The following is a 27,673-nucleotide window of genomic DNA, read 5'->3' on the forward strand; positions in this document are numbered from 1 at the left end:
CCTCCCAGTGAGTCCTGGCTTGGGAAGGCGACTCCTGACGCAGGAAGGTGGCACGGTCCAGTCCATTTTAATTATTGGGGAGAAAGGCAGGGGCCTTGGGGACTAGGACCCCTCCTGCAGGCCCCACAGCAGTTCATTGCTAGGATGTCGTGGAGGGCAGCGGGTGGGCTGGGCACCAGGCTCAGAGGACACTGATGCGCTCAGCCAGGCCCTGCATCTCGTGGTCCTGTGGCAAACGGGCCCCAGCGAGCTCCCCGTGGATGGGCAGCCCAGGGCCGGGCAGCGGATGCTCTGCCAGGAACTGCTCCCAGCGTGCATCGTCACTCTCGTGGGTGATGTACCGCTCGCCCATCTTCCCCTCCAGCTCACGGAGGTCCAGCCACGTCTGGTATTCCTGGGCCAGGAGAACTACCGTTAGCTGTGGAACTGCACAGGGGGCAGACACTCGGAGCCAGAAAAGCATGCAAGTGTTCTGCTTTGCCAGGGAACAGCAGGGAACCGGCTAGGATGAAGCCACACCCTTCGCAACTTTTCCAGCCAATAGATAACTAGCTCCACCCCTTCCACAGACCAGCCAATGGGAGGCTCGGTCATGTTCCCCATCCAAGGAGCATCCTTAGTTGACTGCCCAATAAGAAATCTAGCTCCCCCTTTCCTCCCTCCCAGCCAGCATATCAGCCCCGCCCCCTGTCACCTGTAACCAGGAGTGGCTGAGAGACTTGTCCACGCTGTAGCGCTTGCGCATCTTGACTTGTAGCAGGTTGTTGATGAGGTCAATGGCTGCAAAGGAGAGAGACAAGCCCTTCTGGGTGAGCAGCTGCCTCTCTTCTAGCAGGCCACCCCAGCCCACTGCCCACCCTCAAGGCCTGGCACTGCACTAGCCGAGGCGGCTTGGTCTGCACTGTGCCACACGTCTGTGTGCCGATTTTCTCATGAAACTGCAAATTTGTCTGGACGTAATCACACACAGTATGCTGCAAAAGGGGAAAATAAAAGAATACACAATATAGTCTATAGATTATTATGTCATATAGTATAATTATTATATATAAATACATGTCATATATATTAAATATTGAATAGAAAGAATGAATTCTGCAACCAGAATGTAGAAAGAATTAAGTTTATGAACCGAGGTACCACTGTAAAGAAAGACAAAAATGAAAGAATATAATACAAGTCTCTCCTAGGACAGACAGCAGATAAAGTGAAGATGAATTTTCACCAGGGGTGTGTAGCACCACACTCTGTAATCCCAGGACTCAGGAGGCTTCGGGAGGAGGATCACAAATTGGAAGCCATCTCGGAAATTCTGCAATTTAGTAAGACTCAGTCTCAAAGCAAAACAAAACAGTGAACCAGGCTGAGGTTGTAGCTCAAAGGTAGAGTGCTTGCTTAGCATGCCTGAAGCCTTGGGTTCAATCTCCAGCACCCCAAAAACAAAACTAAATCAGTAATAATGTGAACCATGTGAGTATTTAACCAATGTAAAAAAAAAAAAACAAAACTTCAAATCAATCCACTTTTTTAAAGTTCACTTTTTAAGGTGAAAATGTATATATTTCCTGTGAAAACTTAACCGCATCCTGCTCAGTAGAAATCCAACAATCATCAGCTATATCCACAAAAGAAAAATGAAAAATAAAAGCAGGTCATCAGGTAGTACTTAGAACAGAGGCCTGTTCTTTAGGAAAAGGGAATTACTGAGTAGCAGGTGTTCAAGACCAGCCAGCAGTTGTTTGAGGCTCTCTCCTGGGTGAGGAGCCTTGAAGGGCAATGCCCCACGGTGAGCCCCTTTGCCGTCCCTTGATATTTGCAGGGATTGGTGGCAAGGTCCCACACAGATACCAAAACCCACAGATGCTCAAGTCCCTGACATAAAAAGACAGAGTACCTGCACAGAATCTACGCACATCTTCCCGTACACCTTAAGTTACCACTAGATTAATTATAACACTATGCAAATGGTGTGCAAATAGTCGCTATGCTATATTGTTTAGGGAATGACAAAGAAAAAAACGAAAAGGTCTGTACATGTTCAGTACAAATGCAGTATTTTTCCTAAATATCTGCAATATTTAGGAAATTGAGAAGGTGGCTGAACCTGTGAATGGGGACCCGTGGGTACAGTGCGTGACTATTTAGACTTTGTGCACACAGCTACCCTGCCTTCGCCAGCACCCTCAGGCGCCACACACGCAGCTACCGAAGCTCACTTCCACTTAACGCGCACTCAATGCACCTCTACCGAGCAAATTCCGACAGGCCCTCCCGAGGACGCTCAGCAATACCCCAGGACCCGGGCTGACCACATTCCTCGCTTTGCACTAACGCCTGCCGGCTCCACAAGGCCACGCCCTGCTAGCGCCCTTCCCCCGCCCCCTTCACAGACCACGCCTCAAGCGTCTCCCCAGAGGATCGCTCCATCCGGCACATCATGGCATTCCCGGAACCCAGGGCGCTCAGTGCCCCACACAGCAGGTACTCAACACGCACCGCTGAGCGAGCTGTTGGAGATGAGTCAGTGACCGTCTCCCTTACCCCCACCTGGCCCCGCGCTCTCGGCGCCAGGGCCCTTCCCATATTCTTCTTTAGGGCTCCTTCACCCAACTCCCTGCCTCCTCGCCTGGCAATGTCCCACTCTCTCATCTGGCCTCAAAGCTCCCGGCTCCAGGATTTAATCTTCCAGGTCCATCCTCAAGGCGACAGGCTGGAGGCATGAGACCCAGCGCCACAGTTCTGCCGTGACACCCAAGTCCCTGATGCAGAGACCCCAGCATCTACCTCGGCCCAGGATCCCCTCTCCTCTCTCTTTTTTTTTTTTTTTTTGGGGGGGGGGTCTTTTTGAGACAGAGTCTCGCTATGCAATTCAGGCTGGCCTTGAACTCACTTTGTAGCCCAGGCTGGTCTCAAACTTGCAATGATCCGCCTGCCTCAGCCTCCAGAGTGCTGGGATTACAGGCGTGCGCCACCACGCCCGGCTCCCCTCCCCTCTCCTCTCCCAGCTGCTCTCAGGTTCTGGGCCTCAGACACCCTCCACGGCCACGTCCCTAGGCTGGGCCTCGTGAGGATCTGTCTCTTCTCTGGGCCACCCCAGTCCTCTGGCTTCCTTGGGTCCCTGAGTCCTACCCTAGCTGGCCGACTCCCACCCAGCCTCAGGGTTCCGGGCGTCTGAACGCCTCTGTGCCACCTCCTTTCCAACCTTCAGAACTCGGTCCACACCTGAGCCCCCAGGCCCCAGGTTCCCTACCTATCCCAGAGTTGCAGCCGGCCCCGCCCCTCGGTAGGCCCCACCCCTCGTGGCCCCGCCCACAGCTGCTGACCTCCGGCCGAGATGTGGCTCCAGGGGCTGGCTGGGTACATGAAGGCTGCGTTCTGGATCTGGTCGCTGATGTCCTCGTCCTCGTTGAAGGGGAACGTGCCGCTGAGGCTGACGTACATGATCACGCCCACCGACCACATGTCCAGAGAGCGGTTGTAGCCCTGGTTGAGCAGCACCTCGGGCGCCAGGTAGGCAGGGGTGCCCACCACGGAGCGCCGGAAGGACTTCTCGCCTATGATGCGCGCGAAACCGAAGTCACACAGCTTCACCTGCCAAGGGTGGGAGTGGAGGGTCTGAGGGGTGATGAAGCCACGTACCCCCCGGTGTGTCCACACCCACCTCCAATTCCAAAGAAAATTGAATGATGGGTCAATCCCAAGCTCCTCGGCTCACTAGCTGAGTGATCCCTATCAGGAGAATTCCCCTCTCCATGCCTCAGTTTCCCCATCTACCAGAAGGAACATAACAGCACATGTCTGAAAGGGCCATCATTTCAGGTGGCTGAGGCAGGAGGGTTGTTGAGAGTTGAAGTGAGACTTTGTCTCAAATAAAAAAACCATCATGAAGAATATGAGTGAATCCATACCCGGCCTGCAGGGGGCGCACAGCAAAAGTTCCCTACTGCACTTCCTCTGCCCCTAGGATGGTTCTCAGCCACTTCTTGCCTCTATGTCCTCCCTATGTACCGCACAGGACTTAAGTGACTCCAGGGTGTGTGTATGGGCTGAAGGAGGGAACCCTGCGATGTGTTAGGAGGAGGAGGTCTCAGGAGGGGGACCTAGCTCTCCCAGGCCTCAGTTTTTCATCTGAACTGTCCAGTACAGTGGCCACTGGCCACAGGTGCTGGCTGAGCACTTGAAAGGTGCCACTGGGACTGCAGAACTGATTTTATATTTAATTTTAATCTGGTCATTGATTCAGTTATTGGAAATTTTTAAAATATGATTGAACAACTCGGGTATCTCAAGCTATTTTCCCAGTCATATGAAATTTAAATGCAAACCAAGTATTTCTTTTTGTTTGTTTGTTTGTTTGTTTTTCTTCCGGTACCAGGAATCAAACTCACAACCTTGCACTTGCCAGGCAGGCGCTGTGCCGCTAAGCTAAATCCCCAGCCCAAACCAAATATTTCTGTATTCTTTTTCCTCGCAGTGCTGGAGATCAAACTCAGGGCTTTGTACATGTTAAGCAAGTTCTCCACCAGAGGTACCTTGCTAGCCCCTAAATCAAGTATGTATTTCTGAACAAAATTTAGCATCACAATTGAGGTTTGTAAGTATAAAATACAAACCACATTTGGAGGACTTAATATGAAAAGAAAGACAAACATTTCATTTAGATTTCACACTGATTTCATGTTAAATAAAGTGTTATATGCTAGGGTAAACTATGTTATTAAAGTTAATTTTACTTGTTTCTTTTTACCTTTCATAATGTGGCTACTTAAAAATGTCAAATGATATATTTGACCTGTGTTACATCCCTACCAGATCTCACTGCTCTAATCAGGGTTGCTCAAGTTTGGCACTACTCACTTTTAGGGCGGATGATCCACCTTTGGGGAATACCTGGGCACTGTAGAATGTTAGCCAATAGCAACCCTCCTCTGCCACAGTTATGATAACTAAAATGGCCTCCAATACTGTCAAGTGTCCTTTGGCAGGGGAAATTCCCTTTACCCGTAAAACCACTGCTATCAATGGATGCTTCTTGGGCACAGAGATAATTTGCAAAACACAGATAATAAAGCAAAATCTTCACAGGGATGTGGAAAAAATGAGAATCTGTAAGTCACTGACACTAAAATGTGAGGTACTCAATAAATTACAGCTGTTATAACCATTGCCCTCCTTAGTCCCACTGTATACAGGGCTCTCATCTCCTAGCCAGAGGCTTGTCAAAAGTCATTTCCCAACCGGGCATGGTGGCACACATGCCTGTAATCTCAGCACAAGAGAGGCTGAGGCAGGAGAATTGCTGGGAGTTCCAGGCCAGCCTAGGCTATAAAGTGAGTTCAAGGCCAGCCTGAACTGCATAGTAAAACCCTGTCTCAAAAAAAAAAAAAAAAAAAGCCACTTCCCCATTATGGCCACAGATGTTCCCCAATATGTGTTCCCTGTTTCTCTCTTCACAAAAATGCGGAATTTAAAGGGCCATATGGCCACTCACAAAAGACTACATTTCCCAGCCTCCTTAGTGGTCAGCCATGATCATGTGATCAAGTTCTGGCCAATAGGATGTGAGAAATTCCAGTCCCCTAGAAAAGAAAGAGATGAGTCCATTACTTCCAACTCTGCGGTTCTCTGTCCTAGCCAAAAGGACACAGCAGGGGTATCCTGCGCCATGGAGGACAGCACCACCACAGGGAAGCCAAAACACGACCGCAGGAAGCCTGGTCCCCAACACCGCAAAACTGCTTTTCCAGCGTTAATACTTAAGCCAGCCTCCACAGGAGTGGAAAACAAGCCTCTCCTGTTTAAGCCACTGTCATCTGGGGTCTCCAGATCACGCATCAGTGGCGACATCTATATCCTGATTATTACACTTCCCACCCAGCACAAGTGTTGGCTGCACCTCCCCAAATCAGGAACAGGCGTTAACTGACCTGTGGAAACGGGTCTGCTGAAGCCAGCAACACATTTTCCGGTTTCAAGTCACAGTGGACAATGTTCTTGAAGTGAAGGTGTCTCAAAGCAACCAGGATCTGAGGAGAGGAGGTGGGGCCAAGTTCAAAAGGGATCTCCCCCCAGGCTACCTTTAATGCCAGCCCTCCACACCCCATCTGTGCTGCCTCAGCAGCCCTAAAGATCCCCAGGCTCAGGGGAGGGACTGGGGATCCCACAGAATTTCAGAACCTCTGAGCCATGCACACCAAGAGCGAAGAGTTCAGTGCAGAATTCTAGAAAGGCTGGGGTACAGTGAGGGGCTGGTAGGACTCAAGACCCTCTGCATGCAGGACACTCCTGAAGTGCTATGAAAATTGAGCAGGGCTTTTCAAGGTCCTATATATGGCTCCACTTTAAAACAAAACATTTTCTTCTTAAAAAACAACTCTACTACAGCTGAGAGTGGTGATGCACACCCATGATCCCAGCACTCTGGAAGGCTGAGGCAGGAGGATCTCAAATTCAAGGCAAGCCTGGGCAACTTACTGACTTAGCAAGAACTTGTCTCAAAAAAAAGAGATGGGGATGGGATGTAGCTCACTATGAAGGACCCGAGTTCAATCCCCAGTAACACACACACACACACAAATTGTGATACTATTCCTTGATTCTGTGTAACCCACACAAAATACCAAATACTACAGAAGCCCAGTCATGTAAACATGCAACTGTAAGCTACATCTCAGAACTTAAATTTTCATTTCTTTAGTTTTCACTACTTGGCTTTCTAAGAATGAAATAGAACTTGAAGGCTACTGCTGTGCTCCTCATTTTCCAGACCTATTCTTCATGTGAGATTGGAGCAGAAAGAGGAATGTGTATTTGCCATCCCCAGGTTTTCTGGAGGCTGATTTGACTTTTTCTCAATTAAGGCAGTGAACAAAGAGGGCAGAAATCGAGACCAAGCCAGATTCAACTCTTGGGCAGGCAGCTTCCCAACTGTAACTTGAGGTAAGAGACTGGTGCCTCCTGAAGCCCAGTGTGCTCCGCTATGAAATGGGGGTGATAATGACACCTACCTCAAGGGGTGGTGAGGCGTAAGTAAGGTCAGGAGGTAGAGAGCTTAGCGCAGAGATGAGCAGGCAAAGACCCGTAGGGCAGAAATCTGCAGAAAGGAGAGAAAGACACAGAGAGGAAGCAAACAGAGATGAAGGAGTGAAAGACCAGAAAGAGAAGCTCTCTTGGTTGCTGAAAGCCCTCCCCACACCTGACGCTTGATGCGCCTGCCTCCGTGGCTTCCTGTCCCCACTCTCAAGCCAACCCGATATGCGCAGGTGCATGGCCTGGGTCAGTAGGGGCACTAGGCAACAGAGCATAGCACAGGGCTCCGTGCAACCAACAGAGAAGACATCCTAGAATAAGGTGGGCCCCAGCACAGTGGGAAGGCTTTTCTGGGAAGGATACGAAGCCCAGAAACCAGTTGCATTTAACACTGTAAAAGTTAAAACTCTTTATGACCCTGGGCGTGCTGACATATGCCTATAACCCAGCTACTCAGTAGGCTAAGGCAGGAGGATTACAAATTCAGGACCACCCTGGGAACTCAGCGAGACCCTGCCTCAAAATAAAATTTTTAAAAAGCTGGGGATATATCTCAGTAGCAGAGCATGTATACAGCATGTGCAAAGCTGTATGGTGAATTCTCAGTACAAAAAAAAAAAAAAAAGAAAAGTGAATCTATCTGTCTTCAGCAGCTGGGGAATTTGGTGATCTGCTTTTTTTTTTTTGTCTTTTGTTGAGACAGGGTCTCGCTAAGCAGTTCAGGCTGACCTTGAGCTTACTTTGTACCCCAGGCTGGCCTCGAACTCGCAACGATCCTTCTGCCTCAGCCTCCCGAGTACTGGGATTACAGGGGTGCGCCACCACGCCCGGCTTGCTTTTTTTTTGGTGGTGGTGGTACTGGGGATTGAACCAAGGCTTTGCACTGAGCTAATCCCCAGATCCTTTGTATTTTTTTTTTTAAATTTTGAGACAGGCTTTCCCTAAGTCTCTGAGTTGCCTAGGCTGGTCTCTCTAACCCGTGATCTTCCCGCCTCAGCCTCCCTACGTGCTGGGATTGCAGGTGTGGTCTGCTGCCTCGAGACCTACCCAGTACCTGCTCAGTGGTACAGTGACTGGGGGCCTCTGCAGGGGCTGTGGGCGGCGGCGCACCTGGGTGATGAGGAACTTGGTGAGGCGCTCGGGCAGCCGGCCTTTCTCGCTGGAGAGGATCATTTCCAGCATGTCCCCGTGCAGCTTCTCCATCACCACGAACACCTTCTCGGGCGTCTCGAACATGCACTCCAGGTTCACGATCCCAGGGTGCCGCAGACTCTGGAGGGCAGGGAGGGGTCAGGATCTAGGTTGCCCCTGAACTCAGCCCGGAGGTCAGCCAAGGAAGCAGCAAGAAGGGTATCCGGAAGTGGCAACGGGGACTGAGGGGGAACTCCCAGGCAGTACGCCCCGCCCCACCTCCTGCTGTCCCTGGGGTTTCCGGAGGCGAGGGAGCAGGGAGCCTGGAGAAGCAGGCAGCTTTGTACGCTGGCAGCCTTGGTTTTTCTTATTTCTGTCTACAGCTCTTCGCTCTACGCTTCCTCCCCTCCCCCAGGCCTGTCCCGGCCTGACCCCAATTCTCCTGCCCAAATTCCTCTCCAGCTCCACCCCGGGCTCCAATTCCTTACATCCCTCTCTACCCACCCTCCAGATGGCAGCCCCAGAGATTTTTCTAAAAACTACACCTGATCCTGGCCCTCCCTTGCTCAACCCCTACCCCTTGTTTTCCTCTTTTAAAATTTTTAAAGCCTGGCATACTGGCGCACGCCTATAATCTCAGCACTCCGGAGGCTGAGGCAGGAGGATCGTTGCGAGTTTGGGACCAGCCTGGGCTACAAAGTGAGCTCAAGGCCAGCCTGAACTACATAATGAGACCCATCTCTCAAAAAGACGAAAAAAAAATTTTTTTAAACTTTTGGTGGGACCTGGGATGGCCCGTAGGACCTCACACACGCTAGGAAGTGCTCTATGACCAAGCTACACCCTCAGTCCTCAGAATCCTTCTAAGGGCCCTCAGAACCTTTGGGGAAGCCTATGGCACTCACACCTGCCCTCCCTGTGGCTCTGCAGCACCACCGCCCCCAGCCTTGGTTCCCATTCCCACTCGGCCTCGGGCCTCGGCTCTGGCCGGCCTCTGCTCAGCCTTTCCTGCGAGCAAGCGGATTCCCTCCTCCAGGAGGCCCGCCTGAGCACGGCAGACTAAGTCGCCCAAAAGGAGGAAGAGGAAAGAAAGGCCCCCTTGAGCAGGGGCGAGGCAGGGCTGTGCCCGGGCATCACCTGGAGAATGGCGACCTCGTTGCGCAGCTGACTCTCCTGCTTAGTGGGGAAGCGCAGTTTATCAATGACCTTTACGGCCACATCCCTGCCGGTCTTCCGGTGCTTCCCTGGGTGACGGAAGAGGGAAGAGATGAGGGAGGCCTCCCGATCCTGGCAGGAGAGGCTCCACAGGAGTTGGGCCAAGGTGATAGAAGGGCCACCAATGTGGCTCTGAAGGGTCCCTAATATGTGTGTGTGTGGGGGGGGGCGCTGGAAGTAAAGCTGGAAGGAATGTCAAAGACAGGGCTCTCGGCAGGCTGAGGCAGGAGGATTGCCAGGAGTTCAAAGCAATCCTAGGCAATGCAGTGAGTTCAAGGCTAGCCTGGGCTACATAGTGAGTTCAAAGGTAGCCTGTACTAGTGAAACCCTGGTTTTGTTTTTTTTTTTAAAGCAGAGCTCTGGAGAGGCCAATAGATAACATGGAAAACTAGATTTATAACCAATCACAGGGCTGGGGATTTAGCTCAGTGGCAAAAGCGCCTGCCTGGCAAGTGCAAGGTCGTGAGTTCGATTCCCGGTACCGGAGAAAAACCAAAAAAACAAAAACAAAAACAAAAAATATAACCAATCACAAGTTGGGAGAAACTGACTGTGGCCAATCAGAGCACAGAAAATCCACTCTTTACTTAAAACCAGGAAGTACACTGGCTTTCTCAATGAGAAAAGAGGAGCCTGCATCCACCTGTAGCCATGTCATAGCTTCTACTTTTTTTTAAATCATTTTTTTGGAGACAGGGTCTTGCTGTGTGGTTCAGATTGGCCTTGGACTCACTGTGTGACACAGGCTGACCTTGAACTCTCAGCAATCTTCCTGCTTCAGCCTCCCTAGTCCTGGGATTACAGGCATTAAAGGCACGCGAGATACCACACCCCACAAGGTTGTAACTTTCTAAGGCGGTCGGAACAGGAGGCGAGCAAGCAGCCAATCAGAAAGGAAGCGAGTACTGGAAAGGCTCCGCCCACTATCTGGGTTGGCGCAGCAGCCTCCTTACCTCCGTAGACAACTCCGAACTGCCCTGAGCCCAGCACTTCATCCGGGAAGATCTGGTAGACTGTGGCAATGTCCTGCAGGGTGGGGGCAGGAGGGTCACAGGTGTAAATGGTGGTGATGGGCCAGGGAGGGGAGGCTGGGGAGGTGCGTGAAAGTGGGCAGGACTCTCACCACATTCTCTTGGATCTGACTGTTGGACACAGAGATGCTCAGGGAAGCTTGTCCTGGGGAGAGGGAGAGACAGAAGCTCAAGACAGGTTCCACCCAGCTCTCCCACCGGTTCCAGTCAGGCAACACAACGAGCCACTCCTTCACTCTGACCTCAGTCTCATCTAAAAAGCGCCACTGGGAGTAGTAATGAGATCTGTTCCAGAAGTGACATCACAGAGGCATGGTGGCACCTGTGATCCCAGCACCCTGGGAGGCTGAGGCAGGAGGATGGCAAGTTGGAGCCCAGCCTGGGCAACTTAGTGGGACCCTCTCTCAAAATAGAAATACTTTTTTTTTTTAGCAGTGGCAAAGTTTATTCAAGAAAGTAAAAGTGAAGTGTGGGAGAGAACTGGCTCTGCAGAGTGAGTTTGGACCAAGTAAATAGAAAAAGTGGGTGAGAGGAAAGATAAAAGTACACACTGCGTCTGGGAAACATAGCGTGGGCTAGCAGGGAAAGCTCCGATAGCCAAAAGTACAGATTTTATGGAAGGGTTTTCTTTTCTTTTTTTGGCAGGGGGATGGTTGTTTTGAGACAAGATCTCTCTACATAGTTCAGGCTGGATTTGAACTCCTGACAATCCTCCAGCTTCAGCCTCCCCAGTGCTGGGATTACAGGCCTGTGCCATCATACCTGGCAAAAATACAAATTTAAAAAGGGGCAGAGGATGTACTTCATTGGGAAGGCCCTGGGCTCAATCCTCAGTATCCTCCCACCCCTAAAAAGTGGCTTGACAAACCATATGCTGAGCGTTATACCCACACTGTCTACCAAGAGAGCCATTCGGACCCCATTTTCCAGAGAGGGAAACTGAGGCTTAGAGGGAAAGACCAAAGGGATTGTGGCAACCTGCCCTACAGACCTGAGCAGAGCCGGGTGTCTCCAGGGTCCTAATCAGGCCCCACCCTTCTCCACTGCTGCCCAGCTCAGCTCCCAGCTCCCGGCCTCTCCCAAGCTCTGCGCCCCAGCCCTGCCCCTTGTGGTTCACACTCCTCAGAACCCCAAGGGGTCTTGCTGCAGCACAAACCTTGCCCTGTGCGTCCCCTTCTCATAGCCCCTCTGTGGCTCCTAGTGGCCTCAGGAGGAAGCCTGGGCCCCTTCAGTGGCCTAAAGACCTGGTCCAGTCCCCCATTCACCTGATTTCAGCCTCTATTAAGTTGTTTCCCCCTGCTGGGCCTCAAATGCAGCAAGCTCTGTCCCAGCCCCAGCCTTTGCAGGCACTGTCCCTAGGCCAGGATTATTAACTCCTCATCCTGCAGTTGGCTCAAACGTTGCTCCTCAGGCCACGTGAGATTACTCCTGCAAATGTCAGAACCCAGGGTCTTCACAATGAGCTACATCCCTGGTCACTGTCTGAATATTTATTTTGAGACAGTCTAAATTGCTGAATTGCGCTAATCAGAGTGGCACACACCTGTAATCAATCCCAGCACCTGGGAAGCTGAGACAGGAGGATCAACGTGAGTTTGGGGCCAACCCAGGCTACCTAGAGAGCTCAAGGCCAGCCTGCACTACATAGCAAGACCCTGTCTCAAAAATAAATGAATTGTTAAAATGCCCAGGCTGGGCTCAAACTTTCAATCCTCCTTCCTCAGCCTCCCCGGGTGCTGGGTTTATAGCACCTCCACGCTCAGCACACGCTTGCTGTTTGCGTGGGACAGTGATTAATGTCTGTCACCCACATTGGATAACAAGCTGCAGAGGTGAGAACTTGGTACTCTATGATCATCTGATGCCTCTACCTGATTGTTTCCCCCTCCAGTTCTCAGTGCACATGTGGCCCTCCCTAGGAAGCCCTCCCGGATACTCAGGTTGGGCCAGACACACCTGGCTCCTTGGCTTCCCTGCCCTTGTCCTGCCCAGTCAGGGTTTTTGCTGTCTGGGGGTGGGGATTGCTAGATTATGAGACAGGTCCTGGGTACAAAGAAGGTGCTTGATCAATACGTAGAGGAAGCTCTGAGAGGGAAGAGGTGTGCCCAGGTCTGCACAGTAGTTCAGAGGCCTAACAGAGACTTGAACCTGGGTTTGCTGAGTCCAGAAGCAGAGTTCCCAACCGCACCCCCACCCCCACTGCTTCTCTTTTTCCTGGCTCTTCCCTTGCTCCGGACCAACCCTCCCAGGGACACAGGGCAGAGACATACTGTGTGGCACGTGGCCTGGGGCGCTGGGTGCATCCTGGAGGATGACGGGCATCAGAGCCTGGCGGATGGCCATCTCCCAACCCCGGGCGGCCTCGGCCCCCTGTCCGCTCGGCCCACCTGGGGCCCCGCCAGGCGTCTCGCCCACAAAGTAGGTGGCATTGGCAGTGATGATCTCGAAGCAGTGTGGGTTGGTGCCTGGTGGCACAAGGCTGAAGTTCTGAGCGAGCTCCACCGAGAGGATTTCTGACAGTGGAATTTCCTGGCGGGACAAGAAAGCAGTGCAGGTGAGAAGAGGACCCTGGGAAGGCCCTGAGGCTTCCCTGTTCTCTCCTGGGTGGCACAGAAGTCAGGGTCAGTGACAGGCCTGGTTTGCAGGAAGTGGTCAGATGCTGAAGCATAGAGCCAAGGATAAGAAGTAGAGGGAACAGCAGGTACAAAGGCCCTGCGGTCAAAGGATGTGCTCATTACACAGGATGGTACCTGGCACACAGTAGGTGCTGATAAATAAATACAGCCACACAGGACCCTGTGGGCCCCAGGGAGAAGCCTGGGCTTGGTCTGAGGGCTGCACAGAGCTACTGAAGAGTTTTGGGGGGGACATGGCATCCTGGGACTGTGAGTGGAAGCTGCATGGGATAGGAAGGGATGGAGACAGGAGATCAGGAAGGCGGCTGGTGGGAGAGAAGGTGCAGGGACCACGGTGCGGGGTAAGGGAGAGCATTAAAAGACAAAGGAGGGAACGAGGAAGCAAGGATGGTAGTGCTTGTTTGGAATCCCAGTGCTCTGAGAGGCTGAGGCAGGAGGGCTGCAAGTTCAAACCCAACCTAGGTAACTTGTCAATTTAGCAAGGCCCTGTCTCAAAATAAAAAGGAAAAAAATAAATAAAAGAAGAGGAGGGCGTGGGGATTTAGCTCAGCGGCACAGCGCCTGCCCGGCAAGCACAAGGTCGTGAGTTCGATTTCTGGTACCGGAAAAAAAAAAAAAAAAAAGGAAGAGAAAAGAAAGACCACTCACATAGGCAGTGAGCCACGCTGTGATGTGGAGATGGACCACGGGCACAGCCTGAGCAAGATGGGAAGGATGAGAAAGAACTAGCCCTAGCAAGTCCAACGAGGACATTCCAGGCAGAGGGCTGGACTTTATTTTAAGGGTAGTGGGAGCCACTGGAGGCTGATGGGTTTTTTTGTTTGTCTGTTTTTGAGACAGGGTCTCACTGTGTAACCTAGGCTGGCATCGAACACATGATGATCCTCCTGCCTCAGCCCAGCTGGGTATGGCAGTACAAGCCTGCAATCCCAGCACTGGGGAGGCTGAAGCAGGAGCATTAGCAAACTGGAGTCTGGCCTGGGCAATTTAGTGAGACCGTGTCTCAAAAACAAAGAAAAAATTAAAAGGGATGAGGGTGTGGCTCAGTGGCAGACCACTGGCCCAGCTTGTCCAAGGCCCCAACCTCACAAAGAAAACTAAGCTTCTGGCAGCTACATGGGAAAAAGCCCAGCTGCAAAGACCCACTGGAGAGACTGGTGCAACCCGCCAGGTAGAGACCGGGGGACAGTGTGACCGCGTGGAAGCGGGGAGGAATAAATGCGCGGTAAATCAGCTCCAAAGCAAGAATAGGCTGATCACACCCGCAGCGGCAGAGCCTTAAGCTAATTGTTTATGTCGATTCTCTCTGATCTCGCTGGAGTTTTTGTTTTTCTAGTACTAGGAATTGAACCCAGAGCCTTCACCCTGAGCTATTTCCCTAAACCTTTATTTTTATTATTTTGTGAGAGGGTTTCGCTAAGTGGCTAAATTATGAGACGCGCTGCGCTCCAATTTGCGATCCTCTCTACATCAGGCTCGCAGCACAGTCCTGGGAGGAAAGGCGAGCGCCCCACACCCAGCAGAGGTGAGTACAATTATTTGAGGCATTTATTTTCCAGCTGAGAGGTGAAGTCATTTTCCTGGGCCACCCGGCTTTCCAGCCGCAGGGCTGAAATCAAAGGTGCGGGAGGGTGTGTTCCCAGCAGGTGGGTGGCTGAACTGGAGGCAGTGGAAGGAGCTGAGGCCAGAAGACCCACCTTGTAGTATCTGTTGGTCGTGTTGTTCTGGAACAGTGTGATGCACTTGCAGTCCAGGCGCCAGTAGTGCCGCTTCCTCTGATAGAGACATGTTTGGCACAGTGAGAGGGACACGGGGGTCCCGAGGCACTGAGTTGGATCCAGGCTCTCCCCAGCCAGGCTCCACCCCAACGCTGGCCCCGCCCCTCATCTTGCATTTAGCCCCGCCCACTCCATCCTGGCCCATCCCTGCCTCCCCTAGCCCCGCCCACCACTAAACCCAGCCCCACCCCTTTCAAACAACCCTGCCCCTACCACCTCTGACTCCACCCACCTGCCTCCCCCCCCCAATAGCCTGGGGCTCTTCTGCTCCTCTTCCTGCACTGCACCTATCTCCTGCCTGTGTAGACCCAGCCCCACCACTGCAAGACCTCTTCTAACCTTTGACTCTCCCCTTCACCCCATCTGGTCCCATCTTATCACCCCCGAGTCAGTTCTCGTTAATTAATATAGGCCTCACCCCATCTTCTCTCGCTTTAGTCCCAAATCTAACTCGGGCTTTCACCACCACCCCTTTTTTGGTTTTTGGTGCTTTTTTGTTTGTTTATTAGTTTGTTTTTTGAGAGTCGTTCAAGGCTAGACTGGAACTCACTATGTAGCCCAGGATGGCGTCGAACCCAGTGATCCTACTTCAGCCTCCCAGGGTCCCAGGATTACAGGCGTGCACCACCACACCAGACTTTCGCCCCTTCTTGGCCTTGCTCTTAGCCTTGCCTCTTTGCGCACTCCTCGGGGCAGCCCTCATTCCACACTTAAAATCTACACCTCTAATTCAAGTCCTAGAGCTAGGCGTAGTGGTGCACGCCTGTAATCCCAGCACTCGGGAGGCTGAAGCAGGAGGATCGTTGCAAGTTCGAGACCAGCCTGGGCTACAAAGTGAGCTCAAGGCCAGCCTGAACTGCATAGAGAGACCCTGTCTCAAAAAAAAAAAAAAATTGATCAAGCCCTGCCAGCCGCATAAGCATTGCCCAGACGCCACCCAATTAGACTATTGGCCCCACCCCCTGCCCAGACCCCACCCTCTTAGACCTACCCACCACCCAAGGGCCCCAGCCAGCTCACTCACCAGGGTGTCCTTGTTGCTGTAATGAACCACCCATCCCTCACGCAATGTGGTGCTGGATTTCCGCGTTGTGTGTCGCACCGACTGCACCACCCTCATCAGGGGAATGTAGCCCAGGGAGCTGCAGAGGGTACAAGTGGTGATGTACAAAATGCACCAAATGACTATCCTGCCTGGAGCCACAAGGGGCATCTCTGGGTTCAATCCTCAGTACACAAAAAAGCCCTGGTGGCAAGAGGGCGAGGGTTGTCACCTTCCAGATTTCCTAGTGAGGAAGAGGACTCTTTTTTTTTTTTTTTTTTGGTCTTTTTGAGACAGGGTCTGACTATGCAGTTCAGGCTGGCCTTGAGCTCACTTTGTAGCCCAGGCTAGTCTCGTACTTGCAACGATCCTCCTGCTTCAGCCTCCCAAGTGCTGGGATTACAGGCATGTGCCACCACACCTGGCTTGGGACAGTCTTTTTTGGGGGGCAGGGAAGTCTTGATATGCAGTTCAGGCTGGCTTTGAACTCAGTATGTAGCCCAGGTAGGCCTCAAACTTGCAGCAATCTTCCTGCCTCAGCCTCCCCAGTGCTGAGATTACAGGTGTGTGCTACAATGCTCACCATGGAAGGGGACTCTTTTTTTTTTGGTTTTTGGGTTTTTTTCTGGACCCGGGAATTAACTGACGACCTTGCGCTTGCCAGGCAGGTGCTGTGCTGCTGAGCTAAATCCCCAGCCCCGGGAAGGGGACTCTTGAGAGGGTGTCTTCCACTAAAAGCTGGGTTCCTAGCAAGTCATGGAGCTGCACACCTATAATCCCAGTACTCTGGGAGGCCAAGGAGGAGAATTCCAAGTTTGAGCCCAGCCTGGGCAATTTAGAGATGCTCTATCTCAAAATAAAAATAAAAAGGCCTGGAGATGTACATTAATGTGAAGGCTATAGGTCAATCTCCAGTACAAAAGCAAAAACAAAACAAAGTAAAACAAAAAAGTTTAAAATTTAATAAAAGGCCATAGTTGTGCAAGCCTTTAATTCCAACACTCAGGAAGTTGGGGGAGGAAGATCTCAAGGTGGAGGCTGCTTGGAATATGTAAGTTTGAGGGGTGCCTGAGCTACATAGTGAAACCTTGTCAGAAGAGAAGAGAAAAGAGAAGAGGAAAAAAAGTGTTTGGTGCTCTTTAAAAAAATATTTATTTATTTATCTGGGTTTTTTGAGACACAGTCTCACTATATAGTTCAGGCTGGCCTTGAGCTCACTTTGTAGCTCAAGCTGGCCGTCGACTTCTGGCAGCCCTCCTGCCTCAGCCTCCCCAGTGCTGGGATTACAGGCATGTGCCACCATGCCCAATCTGTAGTGCTAGTAAAGGTCGGCCCCAGGAACTGGGAAAATTTACAATTATAAGGTGAAATCAGCCCATGGTAGCAATGGGGAAGTTGAGGCTTGCTATGGGGAAGGGCCTTCTCCCAGGCCTCTTGGGGCAGCCTATGGGTACCTCTGAGCCTTGCCTCCCTCGCCTTCCTCCTCGCTGGCATGGAGGGCATTTTCTGAGTGGGAGCCTGGGATGACACCGGAGTCGTCTGACTCATCCATGAGTAGGGCAGTCTTGTCGGAATCATTGAAATCAGAGGCCTCCTCCATCGGCACATCTGGGGGACAGGGGCATCAGGAGCACCTGCACCCAGTCCTGCCTCTGCCCCCTCCCTCTCAGGCCCTCTGGGCCTCTTACCTCCATTGATGAGCGCCTCTCCGAGACAGTCGTTAGGGACACGGGTAGCACACCGTTTGTGGCAATTAAACTTGCAGTCTGCCGGGACAGGGAACAAGGGGTGGTTATCTTCACTAGAAGAGTCTGGGTTTATGGTTGTTGTTTTCCATTGGTACAAGTAACCTTTTGACTTTGGTAATTTCTTGTTTCAGGGGTTGTTCTGTGCAGTATAGGATGTTCAGCCCCACCCTAGATACTAACACCAACATCCTGCTCTGATAATGTTTCCAACCATTGCCAAAATTGCCCTTGGTTGGGAACCAGTGATCTAGAGTTTGATGATTCCAGGGACTAGAACATTACACAGCTGGGTGTGGTGGTGTACACCTGTACTCCCAGCACTCAGGAGGCTGAGACAGGAGGAGCATTTCGAGTTTGAGGCCAGCCTGGGCTACACAGTGAGCTCAAGCCTAGCCTGAACTGCATAGGGAGACCCTGTCTCAAAAAGACAAAAAATTAAAAAAAAATTTTAAAAAGAAATGAAATTCTAATATTCTAAAAGTCTGTAACGGTTCTAAGATTTTTTTTTTTTTTTTTTTTTTTTTTTTTTTTTTTTTTTGAGACAGGGTCTCGCTATGTAGTTCAGGCTGGCCTTGAGCTCACATTGTAGCCCAGGCTAGCCTCTAACTCGCAACGATCCTCCTGCCTTAGTTCTAAGATTTATGATCTAAAGTTCTGTGGTTATTTAAGCTGAATTCTATGATTCCAAAATTCTTGAATCCTCTGTTTATAATGTTCGCTGATTCTGGAACTCTCCTCCAGTTCTATACTTTAGAAATTCCCATGCCAAGTATCTTACAGCTCTAGATTTCCAAGGTTCCAGGATTCCAGAATTCCCAAGGTTCTGGAACACCAGCATTCAGGGCACTCGCCTTCTGAGGCCCTGTGGTCCTAAAGGTCAGAATCCCAGGCTTCTCCAGGTTCTCCACAAGCCCAGATGGGGCGGAGGGCAAGGTTCCGACCCTGAGCTCCTCCCAGGTGGCCCGCGAACCTTTGCACTGCAGGCCCTGGCGGAAGAGTCCCTTGAGGAGTTTCTTGCAAGCCTGGCAAACGGTCGGCCGCGTGTAGCTGTGGATGAGGAAGGTGTGCGGCACCTTCACCTTGGAGAGCAGCATCTTATCCAGCTCAATGGGGCGACCCGTGTAGAACGAGGAGGAAGAGGAGGAGGACGATGAGGGCGGGCGGCGAGGCAGGAGCTCCGTGGTGCTACGGCTCTGAGGGTCAGGGAGGGTGGAAGGGACACTTGAGTGTGTTGCTTAATCCTGGGCGCCATCAGCCCCTAGCCACCAGTATGCCCCTGCCCAGGTCCTCACCAGCTCCTCTGCCGTGCACGGCAGGGACTCAGAGCTGCCGAGGCGCACCGAGTGGCCACTGGCCAGAGACGTGGACGACAGGCGCCGCTTGCGGGCCCCGCTGCAGTTGTTCGGGATGCTGAAAGCGCAGCGTTTGTGGTAGTTCAGCCCACAGCCTGCGGGGGGCGCCAGATGGTCAGAGAGAGCCCCAGGCCCTCTTAAGCCTCCACCCTTCTGAAGCTCTGCGTCCAGCTCCCCACCAGATCCTGCCCTAGCACCCACATCCCAGTTCCCTCCAAAGGGAAGTCACCAGTCCCAGGTCCTGTCCCTAATTCCAGTTTGTACCCCACCCTCACCCGGAGACTCCGCGTTAGGCTCTGCGCCCCACCCCTTCCCTTCCCACTGCAACCAGGGACACCTCTGGGGTCACCTCCGCAGCTCGCCAGCCCACTCCTCTCCCTGGACACCAGCACCGGCCGCTGGCCCTGCTCCCGCTTCTGGCTCTGCCCCGACTTTCCTGACACATCACTTAAGCCACCCCCATGCCTGTTAGTCGGTGCGGGCTGTCCTAGCTCAAGGTCGGGTGCCAGACTGACCAGGAGTGGACACTGATGGTCAGCTTTATGTGTCAACTTGAGGCTAACGTCCACCGCCACGCCAGCTCCCCTGGCGGCTGCTGTGAAGGTATTTTGCGGATGGGATTAAAATCTGCACTCGGGCTGCAGCGAGGAGTCTTAACTGAGTTCACTGCTGGGCCCAATTCGATCAACTGAGAAGCTTTCAAGGGGAAGGAATCCTCCCCGGGAACCGAGGCTCATGTCGGGATTACTGCCTGCCTTCTCAGCTGGCGGACCAATCACCCTGTGCTTTCTGGATCTGGGAGGTGCCTGGCCCACCCCGCAACCCATAAACCAGCTTCTTCAGATAAATATCATCGTGTTTCTCTCCTACCGGTTCTGTCTGCGCTTGACGCCTGACTGACACATCCTGGCCACTTCCCAGGGCCCCATTACTTCTCCAAGCTCTCTCCCTGGGGCCGTATTTCTCGCTCAGACGCCCGCCTCGTGGGCTGCAACCACGACCTGAGCCCCGCCCCTCCTGAGACCCACCCAATCCCACCCTGCCCCCACCACACCACGCCCTTCCAGAAGCTCTGCCCTGCCAGTGGGCCCAGCCCAGACTTCACCCAGGCCCCGCCCCCAGGGCCAAGCCCCGCCCACCGCCCACTCCCACCTTCTCTCGCCCCGCTTCTCCTCACCATCGCACTTGAGGCCCTGGCGCACCAGGCCGAAAAGCATCTCCCCGCAGTGGTCGCAGAAGGCAGGTGCGCGGTAGGAGTGCACCGTGAGCGCATGCGGCCGGATCTGGAAGTCCTCGAAGGTGGCGGAGGCTGTAGGCAGCAGCGGGGGAGACGCTGTTGCACGCCCGCGTTCCTAGGTTTCTCACAGGCCTCCCCCATGCAGGCTGTGCTCTGCCCATCCTTCCCTCCCTTCCTTCCTACAATATGTTATGCCTGAGCTCAAATCCCAGCTCCACCAATGGGCAAAGCTCCAACGCGCCTTCCTGGAAGCTGCTGGGGCAGCACGGAACGCCGCCGTAGCTGTTTAATGGTAGAAGGCTTCCTTTCTGCCAGATGACAACAGTTCCAGGGGTTGATGGCACTGTGGTGTGTACTTAACACAACCAACTGTACCCGCAAAACGCTTGTGATGCCAAGTTTTATGTTATGTATGCTTTACCACAACTAACTGGGACTGTAGCTCAGTGGTGCAGTGCTTGCCTAGCATGTGTGAGACCCTGGATTCCATCTCCAGCACCATAAATTAAAAAAAAAAAGAAGGAAAAAAAGTCAGGCATAGTGGCACACATCTGTAATCCCTGCACTAGGGAGGCTGAAGCAGGACAGCCACAGTGAGTTCAAAGCCAGCCTGGGCTACATAGGTGAGTTCAAGGCCAGTCTGAACTGCATAGTGAGACACTGTCTCAAAAAGACCAAAACAAAACAAAACAAAACAAAACAAAACAAAAAAACCCCTCCCTGGGTTCAATCCTCAGTTCTGAGAGGAAAAAAAAAAAAAAAAAAAAAAAAGAGTAGGCTGGTAAAGGTCTCCTCCTTGAGCAGGTGACATTAGGGCACAGACGCCAGGGAGGAGAGTCCCAGCTGTGCAGTTATCCAGGGAAAAGCATGCCCAGCAACGTAACACTATCTGCTCGCCAGGTGTGGGGGTGCAGGCCTATAATCCCAGCATTTGGGAGGCTGAAGCAGGACAGTCACAGTGAGTTCAAAGCCAACCTGAACTGCATGAGGCCCTGTCTCAAAATAAAAACAAAATAAAGCAACCCAGCATCTCTTCGTAGGTTCTTCAAGGGTTAAATGCATTAATATGTGCAGAGCTCTTAAAACAGTGCTCTTACATGGAAAGTGCCCAGTAAATATTTGCTCTCCTTTTATTTGTTTTGTTGTTGTTTCTGTGGTGCTGGGGATTGAATCTTGGCCAGGCACAGGCTAGACAAGCTCCCTAACACCGAGCTACATCCCCAGCCCCAAGCTCTGATTTTTTTTTTTTTTTTGCACGCGCACGCGGGGTGGGGGTGGGGGTGGGGGGTACAGTACTGGGAACTGAACTCACGACCTTGCGCTTGCCAGGCAGGCGCTATGCCGCTGAGCTAAATCCCCAGCCCCACAAGCTCTAATTTTAAGTTTAGCTCTCAGACAACGTCTAACAAAAAAACTGCCCCCTTTCCATCCAATATTAAGCTAGTCCTCTTGCTATTATGCAACAGAGAGGGGACTCTGTTCTCTATGCCAAGGACTGTTTACATGCTCAGGTTATTCTAAGCACTGTTGACACACTCAGGTTAAAGCCAGGGACAAGACAGTCTTGGGGAGACAGATGAGAACCACAAGCATGTAAACAGACAAGGAAATTTCAGAAAATGCCCAGCACTTTAAGAACAATCAGCGTGACAGCTCAGAATGCACAGAGAAGGCAACAGCCCTGGATGGGGTGCTCAGGGAGGCGAGGAGGAGGAAATGATCCAAATGGTGTGCAGATGAGTGCAAAGGCCTGAGGAGGGAGGCAGCTGACATGCGGAAGGGTCAGAGGGCAGCCAGCATGGCTGGGACTGAGAGTGAGGACAGAGTAAAAACTGACTTCAGGGACCTGGCAGAGGCCTTGTCATAGATGTCCCTGAGGCCACGCTAAGGAGTTTCTATTTTATTCCCAGGATACTAGGGAGCTATGGAAGCATTTTGTTGGAGTGCTGTGATGTGACTTATTTGCTTTCAGAACAGTCTAAGCTGATGTGATGGTGGCTTTGACCCAGGGGGGCGGTGGGACACAGATTCAGGATGCATGTTCACAAGAGGGCCAGCAGGTTTGCTGAGGGGTGGGGTGAGCAGGTGAGAGGAGAAGAGGAATCAAAGCTGCCTGAGGTTCGAGGCCTGCCTGCCTGCCTGCCTGGGTGAGCGGTACCGTCCTTCGTTCACCGGGATGAAGAGGCTGTAGGCAAAGCAGGTTCAGAGGGGGGAACCCAGGGTTCTGTCCTGCGCTGCGGTGTGGCTCCGTGGCACAGCACTTGCCTAGCGTGTGCAAGCCCTAGGGTTCCCTCCCAGCACCACAAGAGGGCTGAGAGCTGAGATTCCCATTAGATAACAAGTACTTTACAAGTGTCTGGGAGACAACTATACAGTCAAAATTTAGGTCGAAGGGAGAGACCAACATGAGGATATTTAAAAGCTACTACCTTAGAAGAGGGTATCTGATGCCCGAATTTGATGCTCAAGTAAGTAAAGTAAATGAGTTAAATGAAAACTTCTAATTGTCATTCGCCCACCGGACACACTTTCTGAGCACTAGTGTGTAGCGGTGGGGGGACCCAGCAGGAGGAAGGCAGACCACCCCTTAGGAAGCATTCCACTATCGCTGAAAGCTTACGCATCTATGAAATAGGTATGGCAGCTGCACTTCGTTCTGGCTGCAAGTCAGAGTCACCCGGGGAGATTTTAAAACTATGGAGGATGGGGCCTCATCTCACCTTGCAAAGACCTGTGCTTCACCAGCATTTCCATGGGAGGAGGCACAGACTTCAGAACATTTGGAACTTTTTTTTTTTTTTGGTGGTACCGGGAATCGAATCCACGACCTTGCGCTTGCCAGGCAGGCATTGAGCCACTGAGCTATATCCCTGGCCCAACTTTCTTTTTTTTAACACTAGGGATTGAACTCCAGGCTTCTGCACTGAGTTACAGCCCCAGCCATTTTTATCTTTTATTTTGACACAGGGTCTCACTAAATTGCCCAGGCTGGGGCTCAAGCTAGCAATCCTGCTTCAGCCTCCCGAAGTGCTGGGATTATAAACCTGGCCACCACAGCCTGCTGCATTTGTAACTTTATATTCAAGTATAACTAACAGGTATAACATATGTTCAGAGAATGACACATATTAGTAGTGTACAGACCAATGAAGCAAGACCCTGTCTCAAAATAAAGTCAAACAGGGCTGGGGATGTAGCTCAGCACAAAGGCCTTGGGTTCAGTCCTCAGTACCACAAAAATAATCCCCTCACCCAGTCTCCATTTTGGCCCAAGGACCCATTCTCCTAAAACCACAGAATAATTACATCTAGCCCTGTGCTTCTATACGCAATCTTACAGTGCGGAGGCTGGTGTCTAGACCTCTCTCTCAGCATTATGTCCAGGAGCTGCATCCGGGTTGCTGTGGACCATTCACGCCCCGCACTGCCATTCACAGTGCCACACTGGGAACGGCCATATACGTCTACCGGGTGGGCAGATGCAGGCGGTGGAAGCTCCCCTGAACGAGTCTACTTTGCAGCGGCGCAGAACGCATTTCTGAGTCCAGCGTCCCCCATCCCACCCCCTCCAAAGGCCCCGCCCCTCCGAGGCCCCGCCCCTCGGCTGGCCTCCGCCTCTCACCAGACAGTACCACCTCCACCAGATCGCCCTCCTGGATGTCGCCGGCCGAGCGCACCAGCTGCAGGAGGTTGGCCGACGTGGGGTCATGTTTGAAGAGCAGGATTTTGTCATAAAGGCCATAGAAGCCACACTCCGGGAACTGAGGGGCGGGAGAGGGAGGCGGCGTCGGAAAAGCTCAAAGTTGCCTGCACCACAGGGCTGGAACCCTCCCAGGGCAGAGCCGGCTGTTTCCCCCGGAAACTCAGGGACCCCGCACGCCCGCCCGCCCTGCTTCCTGCCGGCCTCTCCCAACCTAGCAAGAGCAAGACAGGATGCCGGGGGCCCCAGGTGTGCCGGGAGGGAGGGAGCGCGGGCCCGAGTCTGGGGGCTGCAAGGGGCAGGACTGCTGGGCCGGGTTGGGGGCGTCGATGGTTCCAGGAACTGGATACCTCGAATTTTCCAGGGCTCAGGGTAGGGGAGCCTGCGTGAGCACCCCTCCCCACTCAGCCACCACCCCCACCCCAGCTTCCTTCCTGGATCTATTGTTGTCGTAGCCACCTGGCTCGAGGCCCAGTATTGGTGCAGAGCAAGCTGGAAGGAGGGGTGCGCTGGGTCTCAGAGCTGGAGGTAGGGAGGTTGCCCCTCACTCCACACTCCGAAAGGACCCAGGTGTCCTGGCCCGGCTTGGTTGGGGGCAGGAAATGAAACCTGGTAGAACAGAAAGTGAAACCGCCCAGGTGGGGCATCGGGAAGACGGGCAGAGGCCCGAAAGCACCTGGACCAGGAGGGCAGAAAAATAAAAATGGGCTGAAGTCTGAGGCGGGCTGCCTGGGGATTTCAGTTGTTGCACAAACAATTTCACCCAGGGGAGGATGAGCCCTCGCCCAGCCTGGCTTCTACAGAGAGGCTGAGTAGGGGTGGGAGCCCCGCCTGACAGATTTGGGGGCTTGGTGAGCCAAGCTCTTTCTCTCCAAGAAAGTCAGGAAAGGCTTGGCTTTAGACACTTGAAAGGTCTTGCTCTAAACTTGTTTGTCCTCCTTAAAATGGGGGAGTTGGACCAGCTTCCAACAACTCTCTGAAGCCCACAAGATTTGTTTCCTGGGGTCTGAGAAAATTCTGGGATTTGGCTATTTTGAGGTTCCAACATGCTCATATAAAATTCCTCTAGATCCCAACATATTATCGTTATACCTTTTAGGATTTCAAAGACCCAGATAAGGAGTAATCTCATTTTTATGTTCTAGAACTCCGACAAATTACACTTCTACTGTTTGAGAATCTTAGCGTTAACGGAGTTCAACCCAGCATCCCAAAATTCTAACACTTTAACCCTCTAGGATTCCTACAGCCTAGGAATCTAAACTTCCAACATTTTAATGTTTTAGTATCTCAACGAGTTAGCATTTGAACACTTCTGTGTCAGAGGAATTCAATTAGCTACGATGCATACTTCAGCTCCTTAGGATGCAACAACTCTAACATTTTTCAGCCGGTACTCAAACAACACAGAAGTTCACAATGCTTAGGGTCAAGCATCTGCCCAGTTGCCACTCACCCTGATCCTAGAGGCCCCCACCCTGGCCACGAGGGGGGGCTGCAATTAGGAGGGGGGATAGAGTCATCCGGGCCTCTAGGGGTAAATACAGGGGTGGAGGAGGGCAGGGATTGGGGTGTGAGACTTCACTTGCCCTGGCTGCTTGTGCACAAGCCCACACCCACACGTGTCACCCGATCACCACGGCCAGTCCGGCTTCAATTTCTACTGTTTCCACCAAATGGGAGGCCCGGGACGGGCCGGAAGGGAGATCCCCCTTATCTGCTGCCCCTACCTGGCCCTTCCTCCCCACTCTGCGCCTAGCAGGCACCTCCCTTCTTCCCTGCTGGCTGCAGAAACCAACGACATGCAAGGACATGTAGTTTGGGGAGGCCTCTGCAGCACCCCACCCCTGCTGGGGCCTCCCTCAAATGGGTGGTGGAGTAAGGAGAAATTGGGGGCCAATGCCTCCAAGTTGCCCAGGTGCCCTCCCTCCCCTTTCCTCCCCTCCCGCAAGTCAGGCCGCAGGCTGCCTCTGTCAGACGCCCCTCCTGCGACCCGTCCCCGAGTCGGATGGGGAGCCCAAGGCGCTCACCTTCTGGTCCACGATGGAGCAAGCCAGCTGCTTCACATGGGCCAACTCAGAGGCGGCGGGCAACAGCACGAACTCGCGGGTCAGGCCGATCTGGATGTGGAAGGAGACCCCGGGAGCCGGGGCCTGGGGCATCAGTGGCTGCAGCGGCGAATGTAGCTCCAAGCCGCCGGCGGGGAGAGGAGACCCGGGCCGGGAGGAGCCGGGGAGCCCGGCGGGATGGGAGGGGGCGGCAGCCATGGGGGCAGGCCTGGACCCGCCGCCCGCCGCCCAAATCCGGCTGCGGGAACCCTGGGAACTCGAGTCCTTCAGCCGAGGGAGCCGGTGGGGTGGTGTTAGGAGCGCAGGGGTCCGAGGAGAGGGAAGCCGGCAGGTTGAGGGACCGAGGATGGCAGGATCCTGAGAAACGAGAGAAAAGGACTCTAATGGATCACACGCTCGGAATCAAAGGATCACAGATCAGAAAGGAGAAAGTAATGGTTTGGAAACCCAGCAACTGCGAGAGTCCAAGAAATCAGAAAATCTAGCCGGTCAGGATAAAAGGGATCAAGAGACCCCGCGACCCAAAGGCCCCCCTGGAAGAGAAGGGGTTGAGAGAGGAGCGGCGGGGACCCCAGAATCCAGTGGCTCTAGGATCAAGATTTCACAAAGAAGGGGGCCCGAGGAATTTGCCACGTCTGGGGCGGTGGGCTGGAGTCTCTGAGTTGGGGATCAAGTGGATCCCAAGGATCCTCCCGGCTCAAGGATGGGCAAAGAGGTCCCCCGGGGCAAGGTAGAAAGGAAGGAATCTCACGGGTCGCGGAAGTTGGAGAAAAGTTTGGTCGTAGGCCGCGAGGCAGGGGCGTTACCGGAGGCGGGGGGAAAAGGGGCAAAGGGTGGTCGAACAGCTTGGGTGGCTCTTTTATCCCCCTTCAAAGTTTAAGTCCGCGGCGGCGGCCCAGGAGGAAGTGTCCGGAGCGACTGCGCAGTCGGCCAATCGGCGCGGGCCCGGGTGACGTCTGAGGGGCGGTGCCTGCCAAGGGGCCGGGGGCGGAAGGAGAGGGCGGGCCCTGCGCCTCGGAGTTGGGGGCGGGACCTCCCCCAATCGGATGGAGGGCCCCAAGGTGGCAGATTGGTGTCAGGCTGGTTGGTTGATTCCTCCGTAGACTGGGAAGTTAGCATTTTTCCCTGAGCTGACAGCAAGGGCTGAGCCGACCTCGCCCACCACAGGGCGCGGGGATGGAGCTAGCAGACACTTGGTCCTCCACGGAGGGGCCGTCTCGGCTGGCCAGCATCCGGCGCCCACCGCAGGCGAGAGGGTTGGAAGTAAGGTGTCAGGTCCGGCCCGCTTTCCGGGCTCTCCGTCCCTGAGCGCCACGCGCCAGCATCGGGGAGGGAGTGCTGCCGCGAGCACCCACCCATTCCACAGATAGGAAGGGGAAGGCGCCACCTCGCCTCAGGTCTGTCCCCGGCGCCCGGGCCAGGTGCATGGAGCCGGCTGGAGGGCAGGTTAGGGGGATGTGATTTCCTTCCACCGGCCCAAGGGTCTCGGAGTGCGGTGGGGTGGGGACGACAGGGCGCTAAAAGGCCGCACAGCAACATCCCTTCACAGGGAGAGAACTGACACTCTCCTGGGGCCAAATGCCTGCATCTGTGTGGCTTTAGCTGAGCCATTTCCCTCCTGTGAGCCTCAGTCTCCCCGCTGTTAGATGGCATTGAATACGACGGTGCAGGGGTGTGTGGGACAGATGACTGGGTATGGGGGCAC

General features: G+C 53.2%; 1 protein-coding gene across 4 annotated transcripts; it reads right to left on the bottom strand.

Annotated features, from left to right (window-relative positions):
* Positions 1-48: 48 nt before the first annotated feature.
* On the bottom strand, positions 49-26,910 carry Prkd2 (protein kinase D2). Of its 4 annotated transcripts, none has more exons than XM_013509568.1 (19): positions 26,720-26,910; positions 25,930-26,325; positions 23,822-23,960; positions 20,140-20,271; positions 18,903-19,057; positions 18,581-18,803; positions 17,551-17,628; positions 17,317-17,470; positions 15,845-15,962; positions 14,740-14,817; positions 12,677-12,935; positions 10,499-10,551; positions 10,329-10,401; positions 8,140-8,301; positions 7,008-7,093; positions 5,928-6,026; positions 3,324-3,591; positions 695-780; positions 49-394 (listed from the first exon to the last, which is right to left on the bottom strand). In XM_013509568.1, the coding sequence occupies exons 2-19, from the start codon at positions 26,164-26,166 to the stop codon at positions 182-184; spliced, it is 2,613 nt and encodes an 870-aa protein (XP_013365022.1). In that variant the 5' UTR covers positions 26,167-26,325; positions 26,720-26,910; the 3' UTR covers positions 49-181. The 4 variants fall into 4 exon arrangements, with proteins under 4 accessions (XP_013365022.1, XP_005413896.1, XP_013365021.1 ...); XM_005413839.2 differs by lacking the exon at positions 7,008-7,093 and adding an exon at positions 9,298-9,404 and having other exon boundaries at positions 26,775-26,909; XM_013509567.1 differs by lacking the exon at positions 7,008-7,093 and adding an exon at positions 9,298-9,404 and having other exon boundaries at positions 26,720-26,909.
* Between the last annotated feature and the right edge of the window lie 763 nt (positions 26,911-27,673).

Source organism: Chinchilla lanigera, unplaced genomic scaffold, assembly GCF_000276665.1.
Source record: "Chinchilla lanigera isolate Chin_1 unplaced genomic scaffold, ChiLan1.0 scaffold00173, whole genome shotgun sequence".
In the NCBI taxonomy this organism is placed as follows: Eukaryota; Metazoa; Chordata; class Mammalia; order Rodentia; family Chinchillidae; genus Chinchilla; species Chinchilla lanigera.